Source organism: Ylistrum balloti, unplaced genomic scaffold, assembly GCF_031769215.1.
Source record: "Ylistrum balloti isolate Yb309-2 unplaced genomic scaffold, AGI_CSIRO_Ybal_v1 Utg370208, whole genome shotgun sequence".
NCBI classification, from domain to species: domain Eukaryota; kingdom Metazoa; phylum Mollusca; class Bivalvia; order Pectinida; family Pectinidae; genus Ylistrum; species Ylistrum balloti.
In genome coordinates, this window is record NW_026782179.1 from 1,697,283 (window position 1) to 1,720,470 (window position 23,188).

Below are 23,188 nucleotides of genomic sequence, written 5' to 3' on the forward strand. Positions count from 1 at the left end.
GGGCGAGAGATGATAGATGGTGTTCTATGTTATATATAACATAGATATTGATGTACAATCATCATATTCATGTAAATAGATATATCAATGTATATCTCACTGAAATCTAACTTGCATAATACTATTAATCAATGTATTTTGAAGTTTAGTACCAGATTTATATTTTATAGACAGCTTTTTTAGGCTAAGATTTACAAATAAAAAGCATGTATATGTCTTTATATTTTTGTTCAGTCTTGTATGTTAATTGGTTGATTCTCCAATCTACCTCATCAAATGTTGAGCTGTTCAACCGTCCGTTTGTCTGTCCTAAAGCATTTCTTTATATCACTATTAATAAGTACCAGATTACTAGATCTCAAAACGCGTACAACCGCTCCCTCCAAGCCCACTACTTTTCCTTCTTTCCCCTTTTCCGTTTATCATTTCTTGAATACGGATCATCCTGAGAAAGATCTAGCAATAACATTCAGAAAAACAGCGATTACAAACTATCAAATTCCAAGATTGTTTTCGGTCAGTTTTATTTAGCAGACAAAAAAAATGACCAAAGGTAACTTATACTTAAAGTTTTAGAAATATCTTCGGAACACTGATAATCCAACGATTCTAATTTCAAACCGGCAAAATCCAAGATGGCCGCCGTCTCAAATTTTTTTTCCGAACAGATTATCTTCCTTTATGCTCGATCATAGTGAAAAGAACGTGTTCAGTGGTAGCTGACGTAGAGATTATGTCACCACATGAAAATAATCTCAAAAGTGGACCATGACATTCATAGGGCAATGTATGTCACCTGGATTTGTCAGGACTATATAGAATTACAAAATCTTGGTTAAAGGAAAATTGAGGGACGTTCTAATAAATTTCTTTTTATTATAAAAAACCGGCTTTTAAAATGAAGGATTGTGTTTTCACATTAGTAAAACAAACAATTTGGATTATAACTTTAAGGCATAATTTGTCAACAGGTGACATTACCTATTACAAAAACTACAAATTATATGTCTGTCAGTGTGCTAGTGAACGTCGTTCCTGTGATAACTGTAAATCGTAAGTTAACCCATATACATGTAAGAATAAACGTATTACTCATTATATGTGCATTACCATAACCCACATGTCCTGACGTCAAATTATCGTTTAGGTTGACAAGTATATGGCCGCGTCCCTCGACCGTGACCATCAACCAGTCAAATACGCCGTTACAAAACGTACGCGGCAATCCAGGCTCGCTTTCGTGTGCACCCACAGCTAGGAGTTTCGTTTCGTATACAGCACTGGACAAAACTAAAGTCACATGGTTTCTTACAAACCCACCTGGTTTTAAATCGCTTTAATTTAGGAAATTCTTGATTGATTTGAAGGACAACAATCAAAACAAAGAAATGGATTACAGGAAAATGATTGTGGAAATGGTCGTATTTATTCTGCTTCCACCAGGTAAGTTTATATACTTATAAATGCTTTTGTCGATAACACTCCAGGCGCTCTATAGAATACATAACAATAAATAACATCTGTTGTTTTGTTTGTGTACGCTGTATGTATCCCTGTGGCCAGATGTCGCAAACGTCGTTAAATATCGTCTCGTGTACAATTAATTATATGTCATTCTGATGGATACATGATATAATGATAATGAATATATATGTACATTGTCTTTGCGATTGAAATGGAGACTCGGAAGTTCCAAACGTGAACATCAACGAGAAAATAGCAATAACATGGGAGTCCCTTATCCATTGAAACTCCTACCTCTTCAATACATGATCTTCGTTACATTTATAAAAATATACACAAATAATGGACAATTTTGAATAATTTATAATGTTAAACGGGTTGGGCAAAAGAAATAATTTGAAATATAATTTGATATATCATCTGAATATCAGCAGTAGAAACTGCTCACATTGAAATTTTTCGATAATCCGGAAACTCGCTTTGTAGACACTTTGTTCATGAACAATATCACATCTGGAATTTCATCTGTATTACTCCGGAAACATATTTGTCATACATACATCTCATATCACCGTAACATACTGATCAACTTCTACCTGTGTGTATATATATCTTCATCCACTTGAGGACTAGCTCGTTCAGGCCCGAGGGAGACCTAAATTAATTTTATCAGAAATAAAACACCGATGATCTCCAGGTTCATCTCAATATTTATTCATTATGGCCTTCGGCTCATCAACGTATCTCGTCATTTATCCTTGATTGTTTAATGTGTGTAAACAAGACTGGTTTAACGGTGGAATTTCGTTTTTCCGGATAATTTCGAGTAAGGAATAAAATACTACTAATTGGTTATCTATTCGGAATAACGAATTTTCATTAATTTGTCATCAAAAAGGAAGTTCATTCCCAGTTGTGGATTCGGATTAATATCATATTCTGCTATGTTTTGTTTTGTTTTTTTCTTTTCTTCGGATCAAATTAACAAATAGCTTGACATTAGTATTGATTTCACTTAAAATGTCACATTGTCAAAAAATCATTGAAAACACTTCATTTCACCCTTTCAATTAATCGCATTGCTTTTAAAAGATTCGAGATAAAGAAATTAAAAAAGGAAAGTTATATTTTTCTCCATATTTCATCACTCCAGGAATTGATGTCATTCATAGCTCAACAGCTCGCATTTTCCGACTCACAACTCGATACTCAATAAAATAATCCAACAGTGCGCCCTGAAAAGGAAATCAATGTCTGGAATCACCATCTTCCTTAGTGTAGCTATTCAACGCTGTTCAGGATTTTTAAGACTGCTCATAATGAAGTGGTAATATTTTATAGATATTTCTGTAGAATTTACTGTTGTCTTGATACCATAGTTCATAGCGACTGTCCTTGTAAATGATACTTGATCATTTCTAAATGAAGTACCGTTACCTTGGAGACGAAGGATTTCAACTGAAACAAGATCGTGAGTTTCCATTCAAATAACGGAAAACTCGATGTCAACATACTTAATTTGGAAACTGTGACCAATTTGTTGTTAGGAAGTCATAACTTTATAGACTTCAAAGACCCTTGCCCCTTCCCCCTCCCCCACCCCTACACACACACACACACACACACACACACACACACATACACACAAACAAACACTTTTTCTTCAATTTATATCAAATGCTTTTCTGAATAACGTTTATTTCAACTTGAAATAAACATCTTGGTAATGGATTTAAAGATACACAAGGTAAATACAAACAATATTGTGTAATGAATTAATGTCAACCCCGTGGTGACTTAATCATGGCTGTGTTTTACTTAAAGTCAACGGAAAACGTACTCACGTGACCTGTCTTGTGGTTTAATAAATACGTCCAATTTCATTTTCTATGAGTAAACATCCAGTTGTCTCGAATAGGATAACCATTAAAGTGCGGTAAGTGTTCTCAAATAGGATAACTATTGAAGTGCGGTAAGTGTTCCCAAAAACTTGTTATGTATATATATAATACGCTACACACTGGGCCAGGTTTAGCGTTTTTACGAGGACGCTTGACGAAGGAGAATTGTGTATAAAATCTGTAATTTTTACATCATCATGACATTTTTTTTTTAAATTGGCGCACGTCAAGACTCGCCGTATCTCAGTCGGTTCGAGTGTTGTCCCTCGTAACCTCAGATGAAGATCCGAGGTGCGTGCGTGGCGCTGAGGAATATGAGAAACAGACTGGTATGTACCAGCGTAATTGTATCCTTGGGCATGATACTTTACCCAAATTTATCTGCATGGCATGCGACGGGCATTTCGTTTCTTATTCAGCGGGGTAGCTGAAAGCTATCCTATAAGGAAAAACTGCCTCAAAATGGCCCTGACTTTTCACGGGGCGATAAATCTAAGAAAACAAACGCGTATTAACTAAATCTGTACAGTCGATCATCTTTACCGATACAGGGAAATGTTTTCAACGTAAACAGAAAATAATAAAAATTATCATAATTTATTGTATTCTATGTGTTGTCATGCACTTCACTGTCGGTTCAAACGCTGACCTTAAACACTGCGCATTCATCTGAATTTTAAATGACTTGGGCTGTTTGAGAACACGGAATCTATAATGAGAAAGTGAAAGGTTACCGAGAGTTTTATTGTCTAAAAAAGGTGTTTTATATGAGTGGAGCTATAAGACGACAAATTAAAGCTTGGTATGAAAGTTCAGTGGGAGTAGAATAGAACAAGAAGGACAATTAGACAATTTTTGCAATTTTTCAGAAAGTCGTCTTCTGTGTTGCAGCATGTCAGAGGTTATACAGTGAATATAACAAAGAAAATCCGACATGTCCGGTGCTCGCGCTGTCGGTCACATCAACGCCAATGGTGACAATGAAAACTCTTTGGCAATTTAAAATTTGCGACGGCGGAGAGCAAAATTGCCAAAATATTCTGAATAAACAGGAATGATTGATCTGGTGTGAATGTTCACCATACCAGTAAAAGTAGCGATGATGTAAGGCTGTATGTAAACTAAAAGAAATCACTTTAGTGCAAACACTGCAAAACTTTACATATCCACAAAACTCAAACCATCTTTTCTATCTTGTCAAATTTGACATCCGATCGATAGAACTCAGAAAACATACGTTTGTAAAGGCTTTTTAACGTGCCTCCTCCCACGGGAAGCAATACCCCTCAAAGATCGTCAGTGTATTTAAACCTTAATACTGGTAAACAGTTTTGTGCCATAAACACATGCTCTATAGATGAGCTCTGTTGACTGGGGAGTGGAAAAGCATTCAAACCAATATATACACTTATCAAAAAGTCTGTAGTTGATGAAGACGCCAGACAGGTTTGTGATGGTTGGAGAATGAAAAAGAAGAAATTAAATATTTGGTTTTCAAGTCGATTTAAATTATTGCAGTGTTTAAAAACCATTGTATGGTGGGTTAATATGAAAAGATTTTTTTCTGAATCACAAATATGTTTAACATCACGAAACTGCCTTTATTTTTCCAGTTTCTGAATATTTTAGTTACGGATTTGGAACATATTCAGTTATGGGTTTCAATAACAAAGCAAATGATAAGAATCCCCAGGCGATTAAAATGCCGTTGCATATCTCGTACATAACGTTCGACTGTTGACCATCGCTGTCAGCAACTAGTTGTCAGAACAGTCGTGTAAAACCAGCCCTAAGTATACCACGATACTTTATATATTATAGTGTTATTCTATGTATTGTCATTTTTGGCCTCGCTACACTGATATCAGTTGTGTATTTATCAGCTCATGAACTGCAGACGACCTAAAACATAAAAACAAATGGAGATTTATTTCCCTCATGCATATGAAAGTTTAAACATTGACTACAAAAACGATAAAGTATAAGCATTGAACAGCTTCCATTCCTGTGCAATATGAATGCCAATGTTATGAAAGCAATGTCATTTTGTTGGATTTTATATGACCATAACTGCCATCTGAAAGCAGCCCAATCTTTAGAATCTACTTGCAACTGCTGCAACGATATACAGTGACATACAACGGTAAATTTCCGTTACAATGATACAAGTTCAAGTTGTCGTTATAACGAATTATGTCAATATACATTATATGTGTTCTTGTGAGATATGACGATATAGCGAAAATATTTTTAACGAAATAATATTACTGTTCTAACTAGCCATTTAGTATTTCTCTGTAAAACCAACGCACATTTAAGGAACTTACTATGTCTCAAATTTATCATATGTGAAAAGACCAACAACAAAAAGTTTATATATATCATAGTTAATGGCCAACACACCTGTAGTAGAGTTTATCGTAAGACTCTGATTTCATGGTTGAGCGACTATCAGCCAAAAAAAAAACAACATAGCACTAATTAAAATGTGACAAATCCGTTCCCCCGGGGAGCCGGCTGTCACCCCGCCCTGACGGTAATGATGATAAATGGGGGATTGGAGGAAGGATAACCTTACTACCTCGGTCCATATCCATCTGTAACACCAACGCCTACAGTTTAGATATATAAACCCTTGTAGAATTAAAGACGGAGAAATGCAATTCTCCATTTCTCGTTCGTTCGGAACTCCTTCAGTTTTATCTGTAAATAGCCCCATTTGCCATAGCTCGCATCGATTGGTCCGACTTTAAGCTATATACGGCCTAGCTTTAGGCTAGCAATAAGTTTGACGACCAATTTGTAATAAGAAGATAATGATTTTTATGTCACTATTATAAATCATTGGATCCGAAGATTCCCATTCTGTAAACATAGATATAAGACATAACTGACTGATCGTAAACTTCAGGATTGAGATTGTTACTTATAGGAAGGAAACAACTAGACTCATACAGTTTATTACTAACTTTTCTCGTTAACCTAGTGGTGTGTACTTTTAAACTGTAATCGCGGATATTTCCCGGAACTTTACCACGATTAACTGTCGGTCTCCTGAAGGAAAGCGGATACGTTTAAACAACACTAAAAGTACATAACACTCTTCGTTATCACCAGCCTTTTCAGAGACTGTCGGAACTGGTTTTGGGATATATATAAAGAGCTTTTTAGGAAGCGGGCGTAACTCTTTGCGATATTTTTTGTAAACCGATATACATTGATAAATTCTTTATTTAAGTCAGAAGAAGAAACAAAATCTTCAAGATTTCTTCCTCATTGTCGAGAACGGTCTCGAACCTACGTCATGATTGACATCACCGAATTGTTTGGGGATTGAGTTAATGGTGAAACCAGCCTCTGAGACCTGACATCAACCTCGTTATTAATGTGGTCCTGATGCACGATGTTTTATCTTGTATAGACAAAACATATCTCATTAATCTGTAATAGAAAATCGTTCCGCTTATTGGCAGCGCTTTTAATACTAAAGACAAGACACAATAACCAGACAAACATGTGATTTTATCAGAACCCTTGTGTTGACTACCTTCATGTTATATACTTGTCATGACATTGCCAAAATCTTTATAAAAGATTTATCGGATTAGTAACAGGCCTACTTTATGACATTTCTGTCAGTCTCGTTGGCTATACCTTTATGCTTAACGTTGTATTGAAATTTAAAGACAAACGTTTTCATGGAATTATATGGAAACAGAAAAATGCCAACCTGGGGGCGAGAAAGTTGAAATTTCACACGTGTTTTGGCTGGCAAAATGGGACTCAATTTCTAAAGTAGCAATATACCGCCCGGTTGAGCGTAAGACTGAGCCAGAGGTCCCGGGTTCGAATCCTTGCGGCAGCATTGAAATAAATAATGATCTCTGTAACAAGAAGATAAACTTAATACGTTGTGAAAATCAGTCATTTTGTGTTACAATACATAGCTATGAACTCGATTCCCGAGAATATACATTTGAGAAAGAACGTGCGGTTTCCGGTAATCCGGTGCCCTATGTAGCGTCTGTTATCCGTCTACGATTTACACGCTCCTGTGAAATAAATGGCCTGGAATCAGTATAATCCATTTTTCAGCTTCTGTGTTCGATGAAATGCGAAAATGCCGAGCAAGATATAACTGATAGTCAGACTCCCAGACGGAATCTAATGTCACTTATAACTATCGGCTCCTTCCAGACGGCCTAATACATCAGGTTTATAAGAATGAATCTAACACACGAATGTACCGTACCGCAATTAGATCGATATATAGTGTTGGTTTTCCTTTACAGTCTGTCTGAACTTCCTCAACAGGAAAAAATGTTTGTCAACGATATACAATTATTTTACCGATGGTGACACATGTGCATTTCATCAGTCGGAAACTAGCTAGCAACGGCACCAATTCAATTTGAATAAAAGAAATCGTCTCCGCTTTCGAAAGACATGTAGGTGTACATAATGTTGTCGTACTTATTGTCTGTAAATTCAAGTACATTACTTGTAGCAACTTGGGAATTCGATCGTTTTGTAAATAGTATCACGGACCGTGGGAGTACACTTGATGATCAGATGAATGTATTCACAAAGATCTTTAACTTAATATTCCATGCTGAATAGTCACGTACCGTCACCAAATTACTTTTAATCATCTCGAAACTGTATCAAGTCATGTCGGCCACTGTCGGTCCGACCGTCGGATCATTTCAGTCCGAAACCAGACCGTCTTTTGTAGTTCCGAAGGCGATTCGACCTCCCAACATATACCAGCGTTACATTAATTTCAGTCATCCGTTGTCTAAATTAATTTTTGTATACACTAATCATGAATATATTGCGAATGAACTGTCAACTTGTCAGACTGTAACAATAGTTATCATATTGATTGTGTGTACTGATATCTTAACATTTATATAATTTCTCCTATGTATCATCCTAAGTTGTTTTTTAGGAATAAGGTTTTAAGTTGAAGTTTCCGCCGTTTTGCTTATTTATAAGGTATCAAAAGTGTTCTTTCAGTGTTACATCTTTTTAAATCTCGTTCTTTGAGTGTACGACAAGTCACCTTATCATTCACAAGCTTTTAAAGAACATTTTTGAGAAATGAATATCATGTGTCAGAATGAGATATGTAATTATTTATCATATTATTTTTGTGATTAATGATATGATGTTTAAAACAAAGATATAAGAAAATGTTAAGTGATTCATCATCAATATGTTATATATACACACTTAAAACAAAGCATAGTTAGGTATTTACCAACATACCATATCCACACCACCATGTCCACCACCATGTCCCACCATGTCCGCAGTGATTGACGTGCGCGGTCATCAATGTCCATCACTCTCTATAACCCAACACAACCAGGCGCTATTACATCTGTGTATTGATTGAAGAACAGTGATTTATGGTCACTAAGGCTGATCCTCCCATCGTAATATCGTTTATATAGCAAACCTTTCCCATATCTCATATAATGTGTCCATTCCTTTGAGGGTATTGCTCCCTTCATGAACATTTAGGGATAAACGATGTTTGTTTTCATCGTATGACATAAATATCTGACTTCCAGAAATCCCGGTATACTAAGGGAAACTTTCCCCGCAGTTGAACTTTGACCCGTCAAACGCCTCTGTTAAAAAGGCCGAAAATGAATATAAAAGTATGGGTTAAATTTTGAAGTTTAAGCTGAAATACATGTGTGAATTGACCACTAGACGAGAACAAGAATTTGGCGTGAGGGTGAAAACGTGATAAATTCATATGATATAGACTACAAATGTGACGTCGGGAATCGGAGTGGTACTAATTCTGTCGCTAGTATGTACGACGTTGATTCGGGCAACGGACACACTTTCTTCAACTTCATGTCGAGGCGAATGAAATGAATGCAAGTACAGGTTACTTTCGTTTTGAACACGGTTGATTAAGCAAAGCACAATGCTTCTTGGATATCGAAGAGAACTAAAATATGGATATTGCGAAGCTAACATTTTAAATCATGGATGGCGTAGTCGCATAAGTATAATTTTCTCGGCAGGACGAATAAAAGAGCACCGAACTGTAAACAAAATAGTAAACAAACAATGCTTGGGTGGTTTACAGCAATCTGCTGAAGCCAGATGTTAGTATTATGTTACTGGGTTTCAGTTTATTGAACAACGTGTTGGTTAGCCTTCGATATCTTATCATGTAGACCATATTCTCTGACGTAATCAATACCGTGTTCTTTTGATACAGGGGTATGGTGCTATGACAAGGCACTTTTGGGGATAATCGCTTCCTCTGTTGTGGCTGGTGTTTTCTTCATCCTCATTGTTGTCATGGCAATAATGGTCACCATTTGGTAAGTATTGACGCCGTGCTTCATATTTCACCGCAGACGGTTTTACAATACTTGATAAAAATTACTATTGTTTTAAATATGTAACCCATATCTTATATCGACATGTAAGATGTGTTTTCGTTTTATTAGGGGCCATATTCTTATAATTAACATAACCAAAGTATGAATCAAAACAGACGGATCTTTTTAATTCTTCTCTTTGGCTTAAATTTGATATGCAAATATGAACCGTGCTTTATATCAATATAGTTGATTGAAGAATAATTGTATGTAATTAAATGCAATTTATCATCTTGTGACATCTACATACATATACATCGATAAATCTCTTTGACATGGATTGATTCCTATAAATTAATTCGTTTATGGTTGATTTATTGCTGAACGTAAGTGGTAAACAATGTTTAATAAGGGTTGTGTCGTCTGATTGAGACAGAATGTTTGGTTTTACACAAGCGGAGAAAACTATAGAAATAATGTTCTGTATTTTTATTTGACTGGAATCTATATGTAAATTGTATGGAACGTTTCAAAGTTCTTTTCTCGTTTTTATAGCTTCATGATGAAGACAAAGTTAAGACATTCGAAAACGTCGATAATTTCATTTATCTTTGAAATGATTAAACACGGCCTGATCTTAAATAATACGAATCGCCAAGCGGTTTCATATTGACTAACGTTAGATAAAAAAATGTCGAATCCAGGAATGTAGGAACAGAATGCTAAGGAACTCTTGACGTCGTCACAAAGGGACACGAATATACAAACAGAACGATAAGTGACTCATTGGTGTCGCTGCGCGGAAATAAGAATGTACAAATAGAACGATAAGGAACTCCTTGTCGTCGTCTCGAGGGAACAAGAATGTACAAATAGAACGATAAGGAACTCCTTGACGTCGTCTCGAGGGAACAAGAATGTTAAACACAACACTAGGGAATTCTTGACGTCGTCGCAATGGGACACGAACGTACTAACATAATGATAAGGACTCATTGGTGTCGTTGCGAGGGGACACGAACGTACATACAGAACGATGAGGAACTCATTGGTGTCGTTGCGAGGGGACACAGGCGTACAAACAAAATGATAAGGAACTCATTGGTGTCGTTGCGAGGAGTCACAAGCGTACAAACAAAATGATAAGGAACTCATTGGTGTCGTTGCGAGGGAACACGAACGTATTTACAGAATGATAAAGAACTCATTGGTGTCGTTGCGAGGGGACACGAACGTACAAACAGAACGATAAGTGACTCATTGGTGTCGCTGCGCGGAAATAAGAACGTACAAATAGAACGATAAGGAACTCCTTGTCGTCGTCTCGAGGGAACAAGAATGTACAAATAGAACGATAAGGAACTCCTTGACGTCGTCTCGAGGGAACAAGAATGTTAAACACAACACTAGGGAATTCTTGACGTCGTCGCAATGGGACACGAACGTACTAACATAATGATAAGGACTCATTGGTGTCCTTGCGAGGGGACACGAACGTACATACAGAACGATGAGGAACTCATTGGTGTCGTTACGAGGGGACACAGGCGTACAAACAAAATGATAAGGAACTCATTGGTGTCGTTGCGAGGAGTCACAACCGTACAAACAAAATGATAAGGAACTCATTGGTGTCGTTGCGAGGGAACACGAACGTATTTACAGAATGATAAAGAACTCATTGGTGTCGTTGCGAGGGGACACGAACGTACAAACAGAATGATAAGGAACACATTGGTGTCGCTGCGAGGGGACACGAACGTATTTACAGAATGATAAGGAACACATTGGTGTTGCTGCGAAGGGACACAAGCGTACAAACAAATGATAAGAAACTCATTGGTGTCGTTGCGAGGGAACACGAACGTATTTACAGAATGATAAAGAACTCATTGGTGTCGTTGCGAGGGGACACAAGCGTACAAACAGAATGATAAGGAACACATTGGTGTCGTTGCGAGGGGACACAGGCGTACAAACAAAATGATAAGGAACTCATTGGTGTCGTTGCGAGGAGTCACAAGCGTACAAACAAAATGATAAGGAACTCATTGGTGTCGTTGCGAGGGAACACGAACGTATTTACAGAATGATAAAGAACTCATTGGTGTCGTTGCGAGGGGACACGAACGTACAAACAGAACGATAAGTGACTCATTGGTGTCGCTGCGCGGAAATAAGAATGTACAAATAGAACGATAAGGAACTCCTTGTCGTCGTCTCGAGGGAACAAGAATGTACAAATAGAACGATAAGGAACTCCTTGACGTCGTCTCGAGGGAACAAGAATGTTAAACACAACACTAGGGAATTCTTGACGTCGTCGCAATGGGACACGAACGTACTAACATAATGATAAGGACTCATTGGTGTCCTTGCGAGGGGACACGAACGTACATACAGAACGATGAGGAACTCATTGGTGTCGTTACGAGGGGACACAGGCGTACAAACAAAATGATAAGGAACTCATTGGTGTCGTTGCGAGGAGTCACAAGCGTACAAACAAAATGATAAGGAACTCATTGGTGTCGTTGCGAGGGAACACGAACGTATTTACAGAATGATAAAGAACTCATTGGTGTCGTTGCGAGGGGACACGAACGTACAAACAGAATGATAAGGAACACATTGGTGTCGCTGCGAGGGGACACGAACGTATTTACAGAATGATAAGGAACACATTGGTGTTGCTGCGAAGGGACACAAGCGTACAAACAAAATGATAAGAAACTCATTGGTGTCGTTGCGAGGGAACACGAACGTATTTACAGAATGATAAAGAACTCATTGGTGTCGTTGCGAGGGGACACGAACGTACAAACAGAATGATAAGGAACACATTGGTGTCGCTGCGAGGGGACACGAACGTACAAACAGAATGATAAGGAACACATTGGTGTTGCTGCGAAGGGACAAAAGCGTACAAACAAAATGATAAGAAACTCATTGGTGTCGTTGCGAGGGAACACGAACGTATTTACAGAATGATAAAGTACTCATTGGTGTCGTTGCGAGGGGACACAAGCGTACAAACAGAACGATAAGGAACTTATTGGTGTCGCTGCGAGGGGACACGAACGTACAAACAGAATGATAAGGAACACATTGGTGTTGCTGCGAAGGGACACAAGCGTACAAACAAAATGATAAGAAACTCATTGGTGTCGTTGCGAGGGGACACAAGCGTACAAACAAAATGATAAGGAACACATTGGTGTCGTTGCGAGGGGACACAAACGTACAAACAAAATGATAAGGAACTCATTGGTGTCGTTGCGAGGGGACACAAGCGTACAAACAAAATGATAAGGAACTCATTGGTGTCGTTGCGAGGGGACACAAGCGTACAAACAAAATGATAAGAAACTCATTGGTGTCGTTGCGAGGGGACACAAACGTACAAACAGAATGATAAGGAACACATTGGTGTCGTTGCGAGGGGACACGAACGTACAAACAGAATGATAAGGAACACATTGGTGTCGCTGCGAAGGGACACAAGCGTACAAACAAAATGATAAGAAACTCATTGGTGTCGTTGCGAGGGGACACAAGCGTACAAACAAAATGATAAGAAACTCATTGGTGTCGTTGCGAGGGGACACGAACGTAAAACAGAACGATGAGGAACTCATTGGTGTCGTTGCGAGGGGACACAAGCGTACAAACAAAATGATAAGGAACTCATTGGTGTCGTTGCGAGGGGACACAAGCGTACAAACAAAATGATAAGAAACTCATTGGTGTCGTTGCGAGGGAACACGAACGTATTTACAGAATGATAAAGAACTCATTGGTGTCGTTGCGAGGGGACACAAGCGTACAAACAGAATGATAAGGAACACATTGGTGTCGTTGCGAGGGGACACGAACGTACAAACAGAATGATAAGGAACACATTGGTGTTGCTGCGAAGGGACACAAGCGTACAAACAAAATGATAAGAAACTCATTGGTGTCGTTGCGAGGGGACACAAGCGTACAAACAAAATGATAAGAAACTCATTGGTGTCGTTGCGAGGGGACACGAACGTAAAACAGAACGATGAGGAACTCATTGGTGTCGTTGCGAGGGGACACAAGCGTACAAACAGAACGATAAGGAACTTATTGGTGTCGCTGCGAGGGGACACGAACGTACAAACAGAATGATAAGGAACACATTGGTGTTGCTGCGAAGGGACACAAGCGTACAAACAAAATGATAAGAAACTCATTGGTGTCGTTGCGAGGGGACACAAGCGTACAAACAAAATGATAAGAAACTCATTGGTGTCGTTGCGAGGGGACACGAACGTAAAACAGAACGATGAGGAACTCATTGGTGTCGTTGCGAGGGGACACAAGCGTACAAACAAAATGATAAGGAACTCATTGGTGTCGTTGCGAGGGGACACAAGCGTACAAACAAAATGATAAGAAACTCATTGGTGTCGTTGCGAGGGAACACGAACGTATTTACAGAATGATAAAGAACTCATTGGTGTCGTTGCGAGGGGACACAAGCGTACAAACAGAATGATAAGGAACACATTGGTGTCGTTGCGAGGGGACACGAACGTACAAACAGAATGATAAGGAACACATTGGTGTCGCTGCGAGGGGACACGAACGTACAAACAGAATGATAAGGAACACATTGGTGTTGCTGCGAAGGGACAAAAGCGTACAAACAAAATGATAAGAAACTCATTGGTGTCGTTGCGAGGGAACACGAACGTATTTACAGAATGATAAAGAACTCATTGGTGTCGTTGCGAGGGGACACAGGCGTACAAACAAAATGATAAGGAACTCATTGGTGTCGTTGCGAGGGGACACAAGCGTACAAACAAAATGATAAGGAACTCATTGGTGTCGTTGCGAGGGGACACAAGCGTACAAACAAAATGATAAGAAACTCATTGGTGTCGTTGCGAGGGAACACGAACGTATTTACAGAATGATAAAGAACTCATTGGTGTCGTTGCGAGGGGACACAAGCGTACAAACAGAATGATAAGGAACACATTGGTGTCGTTGCGAGGGGACACGAACGTACAAACAGAATGATAAGGAACACATTGGTGTTGCTGCGAAGGGACACAAGCGTACAAACAAAATGATAAGAAACTCATTGGTGTCGTTGCGAGGGGACACAAGCGTACAAACAAAATGATAAGGAACACATTGGTGTCGTTGCGAGGGGACACAAGCGTACAAACAAAATGATAAGGAACACATTGGTGTCGTTGCGAGGGGACACAGGCGTACAAACAAAATGATAAGGAACTCATTGGTGTCGTTGCGAGGGGACACAAGCGTACAAACAAAATGATAAGGAACTCATTGGTGTCGTTGCGAGGGGACACAAGCGTACAAACAAAATGATAAGAAACTCATTGGTGTCGTTGCGAGGGAACACGAACGTATTTACAGAATGATAAAGAACTCATTGGTGTCGTTGCGAGGTGACACAAGCGTACAAACAGAATGATAAGGAACACATTGGTGTCGTTGCGAGTGGACACGAACGTACAAACAGAATGATAAGGAACACATTGGTGTCGCTGCGAAGGGACACAAGCGTACAAACAAAATGATAAGAAACTCATTGGTGTCGTTGCGAGGGGACACAAGCGTACAAACAAAATGATAAGAAACTCATTGGTGTCGTTGCGAGGGGACACGAACGTAAAACAGAACGATGAGGAACTCATTGGTGTCGTTGCGAGGGGACACAAGCGTACAAACAAAATGATAAGGAACTCATTGGTGTCGTTGCGAGGGGACACAAGCGTACAAACAAAATGATAAGAAACTCATTGGTGTCGTTGCGAGGGAACACGAACGTATTTACAGAATGATAAAGAACTCATTGGTGTCGTTGCGAGGGGACACAAGCGTACAAACAGAATGATAAGGAACACATTGGTGTCGTTGCGAGGGGACACGAACGTACAAACAGAATGATAAGGAACACATTGGTGTTGCTGCGAAGGGACACAAGCGTACAAACAAAATGATAAGAAACTCATTGGTGTCGTTGCGAGGGGACACAAGCGTACAAACAAAATGATAAGAAACTCATTGGTGTCGTTGCGAGGGGACACGAACGTAAAACAGAACGATGAGGAACTCATTGGTGTCGTTGCGAGGGGACACAAGCGTACAAACAGAACGATAAGGAACTTATTGGTGTCGCTGCGAGGGGACACGAACGTACAAACAGAATGATAAGGAACACATTGGTGTTGCTGCGAAGGGACACAAGCGTACAAACAAAATGATAAGAAACTCATTGGTGTCGTTGCGAGGGGACACAAGCGTACAAACAAAATGATAAGAAACTCATTGGTGTCGTTGCGAGGGGACACGAACGTAAAACAGAACGATGAGGAACTCATTGGTGTCGTTGCGAGGGGACACAAGCGTACAAACAAAATGATACGGAACACATTGGTGTCGTTGCGAGGGGACACAAGCGTACAAACAAAATGATAAGAAACTCATTGGTGTCGTTGCGAGGGAACACGAACGTATTTACAGAATGATAAAGAACTCATTGGTGTCGTTGCGAGGGGACACAAGCGTACAAACAGAATGATAAGGAACACATTGGTGTCGTTGCGAGGGGACACGAACGTACAAACAGAATGATAAGGAACACATTGGTGTCGCTGCGAGGGGACACGAACGTACAAACAGAATGATAAGGAACACATTGGTGTTGCTGCGAAGGGACAAAAGCGTACAAACAAAATGATAAGAAACTCATTGGTGTCGTTGCGAGGGAACACGAACGTATTTACAGAATGATAAAGAACTCATTGGTGTCGTTGCGAGGGGACACAAGCGTACAAACAGAACGATAAGGAACTTATTGGTGTCGCTGCGAGGGGACACGAACGTACAAACAGAATGATAAGGAACACATTGGTGTTGCTGCGAAGGGACACAAGCGTACAAACAAAATGATAAGAAACTCATTGGTGTCGTTGCGAGGGGACACAAGCGTACAAACAAAATGATAAGAAACTCATTGGTGTCGTTGCGAGGGGACACGAACGTAAAACAGAACGATGAGGAACTCATTGGTGTCGTTGCGAGGGGACACAAGCGTACAAACAGAACGATAAGGAACTTATTGGTGTCGCTGCGAGGGGACACGAACGTACAAACAGAATGATAAGGAACACATTGGTGTTGCTGCGAAGGGACACAAGCGTACAAACAAAATGATAAGAAACTCATTGGTGTCGTTGCGAGGGGATACAAGCGTACAAACAAAATGATAAGAAACTCATTGGTGTCGTTGCGAGGGGACACGAACGTAAAACAGAGCGATGAGGAACTCATTGGTGTCGTTGCGAGGGGACACAAGCGTACAAACAAAATGATAAGAAACTCATTGGTGTCGTTGCGAGGGGACACAAGCGCACAAGCAAAATGATAAGGAACTCATTGGTGTCGTTGCGAGGGGACACGAACGTAAAACAGAACTATAGGGATTATGTCTAATGTATTAGACACTATATATGTTGGACTGGATGGAAACGTCATAGGTTTTGATATGTAATAAGATTTCAATCGGTCCACTGTCCATCCTTTTGCTACACTCTAAAATGTCTGATAAATGTCATGTCGAAATTTGTGTGATGTGAATAATAACAATAAGGATTTTTTTTACAAATTATCTCAATCAGAATTTAATTTCACAGTATTTAAACCAATAGAAAAAATTGGGGAATGTATCTTTTATGGCAGCATTTCTAAATTTGAAATAAAAACGTGAGAACATCTAAAACGTTGAGACAGATGTTTTATATTATGAATTAGTGCTGTAACTGAATGGCAATTTGGAATCAATATACACTGATAGCCGCGTATGTGAATGATATAATATCCTTTGAGATTTAAGTATATTCCTTTTTTATCAATTTATTCATTTTTGTCACCTTTTGCAATATTGAATTTTCATTTAATTAGGGAAGACATTGAGATAGCGAAGGGCAAGGTAAAGATTCCTCGACACAGGTACAACCGCTTCAGAGTTCACACTCCGGACAGTTCGATCTCCGCTGACCACACCATTGAAATGACCGGTGTGCCCATTTGGGCCGGAATTACACCTTCGTGGAGAGGTAAGGGTTCCATCAAGAAAATACATTATGGAAAATAGCATAAATGAGTATCGGGATGGTTTTGGTTGCTCAAATTGCACATTCATTCTTTTTTCTGATGAAAAGTTGTTTTGTCTTGTGGTAGTGCAAAGACGCATAAGGTGCAAGGATTTAAAAAAAGTTATTTATGAAAATAAATTTGGCAAGTTCTTAGGACAAAAAACAAACAACTGCAAATCGGTAATAAGGTAACTACAGGACTGATTATTTTTCATTACAAATTAACCTAAGCACTGTTGTTTATAATTTTTCTTGTGGACTTTGCAATACACTTTTTAAAAAAATAAACTTTGCGTTGCGTAGACAAGGGGAGATAATATCAGAGGTAATTCCTGCTAATACGCTGTTCTACTTAAATATGTAGTTGAAAAGGAACAACCTGTTTTACGATAGACATTCAAAATCTGAAAAAGAATTGAAAAAAGACAAAAATCACGGACTTAGACGTACATATATACACAAGTCCGGGATAAAGCTGCTTGTAAAATGATTACATGTTTGTTGTTTCTTTATACAGAAGCAGAACCAATACAAATACCTAGGTGAGTTTGGTCATCAAACGTCTCAAGCGCATCTCATTGCTTACAAGTTTAATCAATTGAAAATCTGTGCAGTGTCCTTTGTCATCTTTCCATTTTATCACCTTTAACCGAAAATATTTCGGTATATCTAAACTTGAATTGGTCCAACTTATAACAATGAAACTGTTACATACATTAATGTCCATTGTAACCGTCTTAGATAGAGACAGTTCTATTTCTCTGATCTGGATACTGTACTTACGTATCCATGTCTCCAACCTCGCCATTAACATAACCTTGTCTATGAACCATCCTCAATACCCCAGGGGTTACGATCACTTTCGCTCTCTACCCCTGGAACATGTCATGGGAAAATTGAAGCACAAGCAAAGTAATTTGATTGGTTCCAGCAGAAAAAAAAAACAATCACACGTTGGCACGCCCCCTTTGAAGATTATAAAGGGGCGTCAACCAACTTCAAAGTCATTACAGTATACCATTATCGGACCCCGAGATTCGATTGATGTACACTAAAGGATCGAACTAGTCTTTCCGTCTTGTCCACAAGGTATCGCACTTCACTTGCCATGACATGTTCCAGTGGAGACAAAGAGTGATTTCGTATCACTGTCTTTGACCTAGATACTGTAGTAACGCTGTAACTGACCTAGATACTGTTGTATCGTTATCTCTGACCTAGATACTGTTGTAACGTTGTGACTGACGTAGATACTATTGTATCGTTATCTCTGACCTAGATACTGTTGTAACGTTGTCACTGATGTAGATACTGTTGTAACATTTTGACTGACCCAGATATTCGCGTATACTTTTACCTCTGACCTAGATACTGATTTATCCATACCTCCTACTTAGGCACTGCCGTATCCTTCCCTCTGACCTATACACTGAGGTATCATATCCTCTGACCTAGATACTGATTTTTTAGCATAGATATTGACATGTCTTTTTCGCTGACCTAGTTACTGACGAGTCCTTGTTTCTGACCTAGATAGTAACGGATCCTTCTATGTTATTTTGCCAGTGATCACAGCCATCCAGAAGATCAAGTGGTATGTATGATTTTCTGTTTCTATTTTCTATTATTTTTTTCCGGACTAAATCCCTCACTTGTTTGCCATCTCTCTTGGGTATAAAAGCCTTCTACATGTAATTGAACAAAGGGAAAAAACTCTTACAATAATTAAAAAAAAAAGAAAACACGAGAAATGATGTCTAAACGAATGCATACTGGACTTCGTTTTGTGTTTATAGGAGAGAGAATTCTATTTCACGCAAAGAATGTCGAATGGATCACAATCAGATCCTGCTGTGATTATCTCAGAAGCCAACGACGACAGCGACCAACAAACCGGATATGATCATCAAATGGCATCCAAACGGACTTCCGGTTCAACAAATAGACTTTCCTCAAATCGTCATTCTGGTTCAACTCAACGGGTGTCCGGTGCTACCTTGAATACCACACTGCCATCTAGTGCTAGAAATAGCCACGGGGCATACTCAACAGCAGCGCGGGTGTCTAATTCCAATTTGTCACGTACGCATTCAGAAGTACTTTTGGTTCCCGGAAGTGAAATGACTATGGACAGCCATCGCGCTGGATCTATCGCAACTTTGGACCGTATGACAGGAACAGACGAAAAAGGTAACAATTTCCTATTCATTATCATTTTCATGGTAAAAGAAACATGCTTGTTACTATGTTTTCAAAGGAGGGTGATCTCGACTTGCTCAAATCGTAATACAGTTTCAAATTAATTTCTTAATGCATTATTAATGCAGACTTCATACTGATGGTAAACTATGATTATTTTGATTTGTGCTTTATTTTGTAGTGACATCATTCTAAGGAGTCATTCTTCAGAAATATGACAGAACACACTTTGTCTCTTTATCTGCCTCAGCAAGACAGTGCTACTACAAGCGAACAGAGATCGTGTTAATAACAATCAAAGTTTGTCGAGTTCGCAGGAAGGAGGAGGATTTGGGTGTTGGATGTGAAATGTTACTGCGGAATGCATGTTACATTGTTTATGAGGACTCGCCTCTTTTCCAGATAGGCTAAACTGTTATGTAAAGTGCCAATTGGTTCATGTTCAGAAACATCTAGAAAATGAAAATTCGGAATACAAGATTAATGACCATCTTTGAATAAGGAGAGTAAAAGACGATAATTCCTATAAAGGACTTCCATAGGTAGCCTGTTTTATATCTACCGTAGACTGACGTCTCAGTAAAGCATTCAGAACGATTATCCGGATTAATGTTGAGAGATGGTCACTTTCGTCGTGTTCGGATTATTGAAACAAGGTTTCAGTTTTGGTACCTAAATGACCATATCAACAGCGTTCCGTCTTCGACTTTAAACGGACATCACGATAAAAGCATTTATTTTCCTATTGATTGTACATATCGTATGTGATAAACGTTTCTATGCTATCCCGATATTCACAGTCGATTTCTTATGTCCAAATTGACGACTTCTTTGGTTCAGGAAACCCCTCTCAAAGTGAGCCGCTGATGTTACGTAATAATTTTGAAAATAAGGCAAACACGAACACCTAATGGCGGACTGAAATGTCAGTGACAGTAGTGACACAGAAAGTAAAATGGAGTTTTTCATCATCGGGTTTTGTTACAGGTATGGTTAATGTTATTTGATAGCTCTAAGTCAATGCAGAATTACGAATTAAATGACGTTAATGGCGCGACCGAATAAAGGCAGGAAGCTATATTTTATACATGCGACGGTGCGCATGCGTTATCATATATGACGCAAAAAATTTACATAACTGAATTTATGAATTACCTCTTTGTGAGCATATTTCAGCGAAAACCAGCTGACATTGTTCATAAGGTTATACAGTTGATATAAACACAACATCTACATGATGAAAATATATCAGTAAAACAATTTTACGGTGATGTTGCTTTAATGATGATCAGACTAGCATTACAAACATGTTACTCTCCGAGTGATAATGATCTGAAAAAAAATTGACAAATTAGTATCAAACTACTGCACTTAATCGGAATGCAACTGAGATAAGGAGAAGAAAGGGGAGAGTGCATTTGCTTGTTTGTTTTGTTTGTTTGTTTACTAGATTTATTGTCCCGTCAACTGCCAGGTTCATTTTGAGGTGGTGTCATCACATAGTAGCATGTGGCTACCTCACTAAACAAATTACAGAAGGTCGGAAAATACCCTCCAAAACAATTTTGGTAAAGTGTCCGCTCAAACACAAAGCTTAGATTTCCGTGAAACGGTAACAGTCCTGGAGTAAGGATCGCCGAACCACGCCACGTTCAACGTTTAGCTGGCTTAGCTATGATGGCCTCTTCTAAAACGAAAGAATGAAAAATAGTACCAGCATATGAACAAATGTTGCGACTGATCAAAGTTCATTGTTTCAAAATGTTTTCACGTATTTGAGTAGAAATGCATATTTTCAGTCTCACTTGACAAACGAGCTTAAATTGGTTCCACATGATTGGACTGACAAGTAAGATTTTTCAAAAATTATTTCAAATTACATCATCCGACACCGAAATGGAGAAAATGGGACATTTGTGTGATTAACTTCAAATCGATATTGTAAAAGCTTGGGTGGAACCTGTCGTTTGAACCAACATTAACTTGACTTTTTGTCTCTTGTCAATATATCAATTAATCTGTTTGGTTATTAAGTTAGTATACCTATATATATATATACATTTTGTATTTATCAGCTATTATCATAGTTCATTATCCATTAAATATTAAGATATACTTACACAATATTTATAATCATTTTTTAAAGAAAAAAATTAAGTCATATTGCGTGTCAAAGACTCGTGCCGTATATCGGAGATGTAACTAAACTGAAATATCTAAATATCTATATTTATGTTGTGGAGACGTAAAGAAACCGGAATAGAGCTTAAAAAAAACAAGAATCATTTGTTTTTTGCCGTACTTGTTGAAAATTACAGGTGTGCTTGTATTTTCAAGCGAATGTTTGGATAAGTAATTTAGTAAATGCCATTTTATAAAACGACCATCGATTAAATCAATGTTAGGGGAACATCTTAATCCACCTCGTGGAGTAATGAATATTAACTCTCGTGAAAATTCAGTAGTTACATTTGAAACCTCTCAATTCGTACCTGTATTTGTATTGTCATATGAATAACATCGTATTTATTTCATTGTCAACACTTAAGTTTTCATCAAGGTCATGTACATGTTTAATGTTTGCACATACGTATGAATGATGTTTAAGCGTACATATGCGTTTAAAAGTGTTCTATATATATAACGAGTGTTCCTCGTAACAGTCTTCCTCATTAGTATACATGCAACAGCTATAAGCCTAACGCACTCATCTTAAAATTAGCAAACTTCATTACAAGTATTTTCCCTTGTAACATGGTGTTTATTTGAAATATGCATTGTAACAAAGAATTTCTGATAAAGACATCTTTATCATGGAGTTGTCTGTCCATTTTTCTGAGGTTTCTCTAACAGGGAATTTGTTTATTTTTATTAGCGAATAAATCTTTATCTTGATAAGTTTCCTGGCAAGAAAGAGTCTTGTGTACGTCTAACTCGACACTAAATTATTCTTATTCCAAACTAATCTGTATGTGATTAAATGCCTATCTTACTTTGTATATCTTTCCAATAAAATTTATGTTTAAATCAATATCACCCGATGTCTTCCTCGTTCACATTTCGCCTCAGAAAAATACATCCAGTCCATTGTCCAGATCCAATGTGG

At 38.4% G+C, this 23,188-nt stretch overlaps 1 protein-coding gene across 1 annotated transcript; it reads left to right on the forward strand.

Annotated features, from left to right (window-relative positions):
* The first annotated feature begins 1,388 nt into the window (after positions 1–1,388).
* Positions 1,389–20,328, forward strand: LOC132551572 (uncharacterized). Its single transcript, XM_060215726.1, has 7 exons — positions 1,389–1,443; positions 9,613–9,718; positions 17,690–17,844; positions 18,401–18,425; positions 19,450–19,477; positions 19,680–20,073; positions 20,264–20,328. The coding sequence occupies exons 1-7, from the start codon at positions 1,389–1,391 to the stop codon at positions 20,275–20,277; spliced, it is 777 nt and encodes a 258-aa protein (XP_060071709.1). The 3' UTR covers positions 20,278–20,328.
* Positions 20,329–23,188: the final 2,860 nt, after the last annotated feature.

Coding starts and splice junctions, on each gene's coding strand:
- LOC132551572 (XM_060215726.1), top strand. CDS start 1,389: ATGGATTACAGGAAAATGATTGTGGAAATGGTCGTATTTATTCTGCTT. Junction 17,845..18,400: donor AATTACACCTTCGTGGAGAG/GTAAGGGTTCCA, acceptor TTCTTTATACAG/AAGCAGAACCAATACAAATA. Junction 19,478..19,679: donor GCCATCCAGAAGATCAAGTG/GTATGTATGATT, acceptor TTGTGTTTATAG/GAGAGAGAATTCTATTTCAC.